Source organism: Rhipicephalus microplus, chromosome 3, assembly GCF_043290135.1.
Source record: "Rhipicephalus microplus isolate Deutch F79 chromosome 3, USDA_Rmic, whole genome shotgun sequence".
In the NCBI taxonomy this organism is placed as follows: domain Eukaryota; kingdom Metazoa; phylum Arthropoda; class Arachnida; order Ixodida; family Ixodidae; genus Rhipicephalus; species Rhipicephalus microplus.
This window is the reverse complement of record NC_134702.1, coordinates 187605837-187614960: the sequence shown is the minus strand read 5'-3', so window position 1 is coordinate 187614960 and position 9124 is coordinate 187605837. Positions and strand designations below refer to the sequence as shown.

Sequence of the window (9124 nt, the reverse complement as noted above, 5' to 3'; positions counted from 1 at the left end):
TTTATACGGCGTTTCTTATGATCATATGGTGGTTTCCGTATCACTAAAGCACCCAACGACCACATGCGCAGCCCTGCAGTTTTTAGATTGAAAAGACCCTTTATGACAACCATGCTTGCTCGTGTTTTTGCGGCGCAGTATGGCCGCTCCGACTGTTTTGCAGCTGTGGTCGTTGGTCATCGCGGTCGTGTACTCAACTCAGCTTCCGTGAGAAAAGCGTCTGCTTCCGTAACAGAACAGGTAGCGATAGCCTTGGCGATGGCGGACCCTTCGCGTCCAGAGAAGAGAAGGGGGGGGGGCCGCGGTGGCATAACTTGCAACCAGGCCCTTGCCCCCCCCCCCCCTCGCTCTGTTTTTTTGCCATAGCATACAGAGCGCAAAATGGCACTCGACCACATCTTCCATTCCAGCCCGGCTTCCACTTAAAATCAAAAAGGTGCTTTCGCTGAATAAAATATCTGCCTACGCCCCTGCGGGGGGGGGGGGAGGCAATGCGCGAAAATTTAAAGGAAGATTCAACTCCCCTTCACCCAGCTGCTGCCACTTCTGCAAAATAAAGGTCCGGAAAAACATTAATTGCATGCATTTAAGGTAGAGAGCAAATATCTATTAGTTTGTAAGCCTTAGTTGGTAAGCTTTGATTGCTTAATATGAAGTTCGTGTACATTTGTTAGGTCCTTTGCGAAAACAAGTTCCCGGAGATACTATATAATATCCGTTGGGCTTACAGCAATGAGAGTAGCTGATTAGGCTGCTCAACCATGCATGTAGTTACCGCTGTCCGTAAACCGTATAGGTACGATTGCGTCATCACTGAGGGGCCAACACAGTTCTACAACATCTTTAGCACGAAGCAAGCGGTCTAGACGCGACACCTCTTCCTTAAATCACAACTCGTTCTGGCAGCTCTTCATCGACTGGCACTTTGCACACCTCTCTCGACTTCGCTTCGGAAATTTGGACGGAGAGCTCCACCTTGTCCCTTCTTTAAAAGTGGCAGAGTCGACTAATTTTCGAGGGTGTGCGGGGGGTGCAGGGCCACTAGCAGCACATGCTGTCAGCATGAACAGCCATTTTCGGCGTGTGCTGTAGCTGAATTCAATCACTATATCTGACATTCTGGTACTCCATAGAGAATCATGATACGCAGTTCAAGTTACTATAGAAGGCATTTGGTAAATTGATTGATTTGTGGGGTTTAACGTCCCAAAACCACCATATGATTATGAGAGACGCGGCATTTGGTAAATTGTTTTAAATGGTATCGTTATAAATAGATCCACTGTATATCAAAAATGGCATGGAAGAGCACCAATGAATCAATAACTTTAATAACAGATCAAGAAATAATTACGCATGGCTTTAAAGGGCCCCTAAACCACTACCAGACGATGCGTGATGTTTTTCGTGCCTTTCCTTTATTGACGACAGCCGTCATGACGTAACCTGTAAGATTATGTGATGTCGCAAGCAACAGAAGGGTTCATTGGGCGAATGAGAGCCTGTTTTTGGCTAGCAGATGCGCGCGCTTTTTGCGTCTCCCTCGAACAAAGAGGAAGGCTACTCGGAGAGGTGAACAACCGAGCGGACGAACGAAGCCTAGTGTAGGAAAGAGCGAAACGAGCAAACGCGTGCAATCCTGCCAGCGTTCCTCGTAGACTCTTGTACAACTAGATCGTCACAACAAAATTTCGACCTCTGGGCGGTTTAGGGGCCCTTTAAGTGACTTATCATAAACACCAGTGAGGGTCACCGATTAAAGCGCGAAGGTTAATGATGCCATCACTAACGCCCTGCACTAAAAACCTGCACTAGGCATTGGCTTGGCGCGGCTGCACAGAGCCTTGTTCAAGGCCAGAGTTCTCGTCTAAGTAGACGGCTGAAACCCAAGGAGCGTTCCAAACGTCTACTGGTCAAGGAAAGGAAGACAGATGACACACTGCTGGATGCAGTATTGTGTCGACAAGGTTGGGTTTCCACTTACATAACAATGAATGAAATTATCTTGCTGTGAGGCACCAGAGATGGACACAGTAGGAATGAAGACTATGTTTATTGATATCCCATGTAGACCAGGCTCCATCTTGTATGCCTGCCTTTCAATGCAAAATGTAAAATGCCTTCTTCCCCGTAACAATATGTAACAATGAACTGAACTGTGTGACATCACACAAACCCGAATTTCCGGCCAGAAAGAACACAGGTAAAAGTCGTGCGAGCGTCAAACTGCTAAGACTCATCTCATAACTGAACGATAGAGTGACGATGTAATAGACATGAGAAAAAATGACGCCATTTATTCACAATCAGAACAAACATATTATATTTACAAAGCACAAAAAATGGCACAGGGAATTAGCACACTGCTAGGCACGCATTTACATTCGTGAGTGTTTGCAATGTCGCAAGCGATTTAAGGTAACACTGACTTATTGCACAGCTTTGCCCACTCAATCATTCTTTTCATGGATATGTGGCCTTGCTTCTTTTAAGGGGAAATAAAAAACTGCGCAACTATCATTAATAATATGTTCACGTGCAATAGACATACAAAGTTCACATGAAGCAGCAGATGAAATTTCTTTCACTACTGGTCAATGCACTGAGGTAAGCTACCAGGTTAATGAGCGACATTGTCATTGTATTCCAAAATAGCCTTATAATCGTAATACATTGCCTACAGCCAGCAAGTTGAGGTTCTCGCTGTGTATAATCTCAAACAGACATACCCAATTTTTCTAGAAAGAGATGCTGTGTCACCATACTAGACAGGTGAGAGGCAAATGAAAGGTTTTGTTCCTAAGCAGTGCATTTTACAGCAGCATGGGATGGTACAGAATGAAAAATCTTTTTGGGAAAATTCTTTTGATTGATTAGACGTCAGTTACATGGCTCTTTCATTGCATTTATTTATTAAGTACCTGCTTCACCATATGGCAGAGAGGCTACAGTATACATAATAAAGAACATAATTAGTACCGTAAAACATGGAAAAAATGTCATTTCAACAAACACAGCCATTTTTCGGTGTCAGAATGTTCCAATGTCTTATTGTGCGAACAAAGAAAGAGTAGTGTAAAGTGTCACCCTTAAAGCGAATCTCGTGCATTTTTTAGAGGTGATCTCATTTTTGATTAACATAGTTGGGTGGCTGAAAACACAATTGCCTAATAATCCCCGTCTTGGAATAAATGCAAGAAAGAAATTTTAATCTGAGGCTTGGATGACGGTGTTTAAAAAGACGTCTATTTAATGTTTCTTTTTTTCTCTCTGTCATACTAAGCATCTTGTCATAATTGCCAAAAACAAATCGAACTCCAGGAAGCACCACGTAGGGCCGCTATTGGTTTTACGGCGATTATGCGAGGCCCAATCTTGGCCTAATGTTGCCGGCTGTAAGCCATTATTCGCTGAGCCGTTAGCTGATAATACTGGACTGGTTTTTCCAATCTTTATCCAATAGAGAACTTTCACCGGCAAATAATGAGCCGATATTGCCATCCTTCAGCCTAAGTTGGCCTTGACCGGGTATTGTTGGGCTACTTTTGCCGCTCTTCAGCCGATGTTCACTTAGCCATTGGCTGTAAGTGGCTAATGTTGGGCCCTTTTGCCGTGCTTGATACATTGTAGAGCATAGTTATTGTTATTTGCCATCAATATTTGGCATTTTTGAACCTGTCTGTGCTCGGCCTGATGATTAAGATTTGACCTTGAAGAGAATTACCGAAATGCCATTCATTTCTCTACGTATCAGTCAGACATCGAGAGTCAATGAACACGTTTTATTGCCTTAACATCATGCGTGTGCGCTTAAGTTCTGCTGCCCATGATGATGGTAAATTGGTTACTGTGCTTGAATGCCGATTCGCAGGTCGCCGGATTTTATCTCAGCAGTGGCGACCACAGTTTTGATGGAGCAGAGCGTCTGAGGCCTGTGTAATAAGAGATCAAGGTGCACGCTAAAGGGCCCCACGCGGTCGAAATTTCCGACACCCTCCACTACGCTTCATATGATGGTTTTTGGGGTGTTAAATCTCTAACTACTATGAGCATTTTGTTCATGAACTTTTTATTACACAATAGCAATGACATACATTGGTATATTGCACTATTGCTATGACACATGGCATTAAACACTTGAATGGTTGCAGAAGAGTTGATAGGCGGGCCTGTTGATAGAAATTCATTAGAGCAACTTGGTAGTGCAAACAAACAGGAACTTTCCAGCTACCTTTAGTCTATAGTTTTTAATGTTAAAATTAAAAACTAAAAAACTGGCTCGACGTTTTGGGAACCACACAGTTTCTTACAGTCACCGCTGAGATCAGAACCGAATCGGTCCTGAAACGTCGGGTCAGTCTTTAGTTTTAATTTTAACATTAAAAACTAGAGTACTAAAAGTGGCCAGAGAATTCATTTCCCATAATTTTCACCCAGCCAACCACCCAGACAGCTCTCTGCCAAATATCTTTACTTTTAAAGCATACATTTACTACTCTGAGTATGTTCGTACGCGGTGAATTCACTTGCGCAGATGTCAGAGCCACAGCGTGTTCATGGCATAGTAAATGCCCAATAAAATATCCCTGTAGAAAAAAAATAGAGACAAGCATACAGTCTCTATCCAAGTGTTGTCGCTAGCATGATGCATAACTTTCCAGAGCACTGGCTCCTTGCAGCACGCAACACGATTGTAAAATACGAAAAGCAAATAGCGCGGGAACATGATGCACCATCTTTATACTTCATTTTTTTGTCAAGGAGAGGAAAAAAAAGGGAGGTGAGATTACAATGGCATAGCCATGATACAAGTGGATTGCCGCTTCTTGGCCAAGCGCTGTGGGAACTTTGGCTAGCACTGTATGCTTCCTTTTCGAGTTGAACTCTCTCTCAGTGTGAAATTACTCTGCCAGGCATGATAGTTCTATTCACATTCCAGCAGCACGCCTTGCCTGCTGCCCACCTATCTGCTACTTTATTCAAGCTCTAAGCTTTCCTTATGCTGTCATTTCATTACATTATTGCCTTTCTCAATGGGTGTCATACTTGTTGGATGTATGCTCCAAGAAGTGAAAAGCCTATTCTTGATTTTCGTTCCGGGCACTCTAATGTGAAAAATGCTGTCACGACAACATGTATGAGGACTGTGCTTAAGAAGTCTTGCATGCACAGGATGAAGGAACTGTCTTTGTTTCCTGGGGTCTATTTGACTAGGCTGGCTAAAAGGGTTCTACAGGATGTCAAGGTGCAGGCAAGAGGTTCTGAGCATGAGGCTTGAAGGAACTGCCTGCTTTCTTGTTTGTTTTTTATTTACAAAATACAAGAAAGTATTTCAATCCTACATTGTGTCTCACACCGTTTAAAGGGGCGGTGCAATCAAATTTCGAGGCTAATACAAGCCTCTAGTGGGTTTCCTCTCTATGCTAAGACACTCCACATGAACCTTCAGACACAACAGACGACACTTCTCCCAACCGAAGCCTACTGCAAGCACGTCAAGCACTGTCATAGCTTTGCAGGAAGGGTGACCAAAGTTGCAGTGATATCACACCAGATCTGTAGTGAGTGTAGGCGTGCGTAGGTTTTCTTTTTGAGGGGACGAAGATTCGTCGCAGCGCACCCCCTCTATGCGACGGCATGGGTGTGACTTCGCACTCCCTCCCTATTATGTCAATGTGTGGGACTGTGTTTGCACCCCTCCCCTTGTAGGTGACTATTGGAGTGGTCATCCCTTACCCCCCTCCGGTGCGCACGCCTATTGTAGTGAGACGAGTTGCCTTCGGAGACCTCCGCCACATACGTACCAGGCCCGGCGAAGCGTTGCGACTGCTACACGTTTGTTTTACAGGTGCTTGTGCAGAGTGTGCTTGTGGGATAGCCAGTGAGAGCAGACGATCAGTAGGACGTGCATCACAGCCTTGTGTGACCATGCGATTAAGCTACAGTGGCATGTCACAGGCCCATTCGGCGCCCAGAAACTGAAACTGAAGACCAAAAAAGGCGGTATCAATTTATTAAGTGAAATTAAATTAATCTTGGTGCGGCAAGGGTTTTTGCCAGGTTAAACACAGGGCCGAAGAGTTTGACTGCGCCATTGCTGCGGTGTATGACATTCCGCATTCGCGTGGAAAGCGTTATGTTAGAAAGACGGGGTGTTATACAAAAGGCCTATGGATAACGAAGCTTCTTTAAATGAACAAACGCTCCCTAATCTTTCTTTGCATTGTAGTGAACGTGGCTACACACACTCGTTCGGTGATACGACAGTGAAATCTATATTGAAGAATTCTTGTTGGCCAGTCAGATTTGTGGCATCGTGTTTGCATGACGTCGAGACACGTGCTTTGTGAGGTGGTGTTTCAGTAAAAAAGATGCACTGCAGTGAAAACAGGAGAAGGGTCATTCTCCAGTGTGCATGCGCAAGTGACTTACGAGGTAGTGTTTCTTGGAAAAGGATGCATTGCAGTGAATACAGATGAAAGGACACACTCCTGGATGAATGGCCATGTGCCTAACGAGCTGGCATTTCATTATATACGACGCATTGCAGTGTACACAGGAAAAGGGACGCTCACCTGTGTGAGTGCGCATGTGTATCACAAGGTTGCCCTTCTTGGGAAAGGACGCATTGCAATGAACACAGGAAAAGGGACGCTGTTCGGTGTGCACGCACATGTGACTTACAAGGTGGTCTTTCTGATAAAAGGATGCATTGCAGTGAACACAGGGGAAGAGACCCTGTCCTGTGTGAATGAGCATGTGCTTCACGAGCCGGCTTTTCATCACAAACGATGCATTGCAGCGGACACAGGAAAAGGGACCCTCCTTTTTGCGGCAGGAATGCAGTCGATCTTGCACGGACGCCAATGCAGAAGACTGCTCCAGAGACACGAAATCCAAGGAACCTGCAATGACATCAAGAACACACAAAAGCAACGTTAATTATGATACTTATAAAGCAGGGAACCGACTACAGAGCAGCCGAGTGAAGTAGATGATGAGCTTGTCTCACCCAGACTAAGCTACATTTATGGTGAAGGTGCACCATCCCAGCATTTCCAACAATTCCAATGCTTTACAACAATTTCGATCATGCTGCATAAGAGCTGCAACAGCATATGAGCTGCATTGCCTCTTTGACACACTGCAACAATTCAAAATAGAAGATGATACAGATTGGTAGTCAAGGCTCTCAAGAATATGTGAGCCAAACATAGTGCAGCACCATGGCCTCGCATTATTTTGAATTATTGAACTCAGACAAAAATCACTCGTTCTTTTCTTGACTAATGATGTACAAATTCAAAATGGCAGCACAATAAATACAATGTACACGACTTTACAGCTGATTTGAGTATCATGAGCTGTATAGTTTCCGCTTCGAGATGCAACAACATGGCTGCATTGCATGCTCTAAGTACGCACAGTGTTCGAAGAAAATGGAAAAGAAGGTGTGCAAGGTTATGACATGCACTCGCTGATACGAAAGGAGACGGAAAGCCCATGAAGCATGCGAAAAATCCCTGCAACTCTGCTCATACATAATTGATTCTAAAACACTCGCCACAGGTGATTTGGGAGCCAATATACTTCTTTATTGAATGTAGTTTTACATGCCAAAACCATGCTACGATTCTGAGGCACATCTTACTGAAAGGCTCCGGGGATTTAAATATCTGGTGTTGTTTAACATGCACGGACATCACACAGTCGACGAGCTCTTGAATTCCGCAAGTTCGTTGTAGCTTTGATCTCAGCTGTAGCTGAGATCAAACCCACGACCCTTGTGTCAGCAATTGGGCACTGCAGCCATTATACCGCCATGAAGGATGGCTGATGATAAACTCTTTTAATGAAGTCATGATTACATAGGAAGGTGTTGCAGGGCTTTAATAAAATGAGAAAATACCAGATGCCCCCCAAAAAAAATCTGATTTAAATGTCACACCAATGCTACATCTAAAGAGACAAATTTCTATGAATATGAGACAATAAGCACTAACCCAATAAACTGAAGCAGGGCATACGAATGTGCAGTAGCGCATCGTATTCCATATTAGCCTTGCATACAGCTCAAGAATAAACCAAGGGGCTAAGAAACGACAAAGGTGACTGCTGATTTTCAAATAGTTCATTTTGAAAAACCATGCATATGTTATTGTTGTAACACTATGTACACGAGATAGAATATGCCCTGAACCACAACATGATAGCAAACTTCCCAGGTCAAGACAGAACACAAAAAGAGCTAGCATTTTTAAGATCACATATGCACAAAACTTCAAATTAGAAAGCTTTTTGTTTCGCTTTGTTTGGGGAGTGCCCTGCACTGCATCGCTCGCTATTGTGTTGTGGTTCCGACTATGCAGCACTTTGTCATCTGCTATCGTGTTATAATTTATAATATTATTGTACTATTTTTATGTTTACATGATATAGACTAGCCATACTCAAATCTTATGGGCAAAGTTCCTTAAGCCTCGGGTTTGTCCCACTTAGCTCGTCGTGGTTCGTGACCATCTAGTTCGATGACTCAGTCAGGAGGTGCAGATGGGTGGACAGACAGACAGATGCACAGACGGATGGATGCTTTGCCCCATTCATCATCATTCACTCCGTGGATATGCTACTATTTTTTAAATGTGAAGCATTTATTAGCGAACTTCGGCGACTTTAAGCTAGACCTGTGTGCTGGTACCAAAATTGTTGTCGGTGGCGCGCCAGTGTTTCCACCTTCGGCGGTGGCGTGTGAACGGCGTAGGGTCCATCGGATCGGCAGCCCGGCACGGGTAGAGGGGGAGGTCGGTAGGATTACGATTCAAGAGCTGGTGGGGATAGCGACTTGTTCTTTGGGTTTTGAAGAAAAAAAAAATCTGTTTCCACAAAAGGGCCAAGAAGTTGAGGTGACAGTAACATTGTCTCAAATGGCCACTCAGTAGTCCCTGTACCAAATTTTAGTTAGACCGTGAAAGTTGTTGGTGTCCGATGAAGAAAATTTAACCACGAATATGTTTTGAATCGGTTCATTACGAGCTAAAAAAAAATGAATTTTTGAAGCTGCGCAAAATGAGGATGAGATGAGGCGAGCTCGAAACCCTTGCCACTTCTGCGCGTAGCCTTCGCA

At 44.1% G+C, this 9124-nt stretch overlaps 1 protein-coding gene across 1 annotated transcript in view; it reads right to left on the bottom strand.

Moving 5' to 3' along the window:
* Positions 1-2281: 2281 nt before the first annotated feature.
* The window catches only part of LOC119167536 (uncharacterized), a 40595-nt gene continuing 33752 nt past the window's right edge, over positions 2282-9124 (bottom strand). The window contains exon 6 of the mRNA XM_037419032.2: positions 2282-6905. Within this exon, the coding sequence (XP_037274929.2) occupies positions 6400-6905 (506 nt within the window). The 3' untranslated portion in view covers positions 2282-6399. The remainder of the gene's footprint in view (positions 6906-9124) is intronic.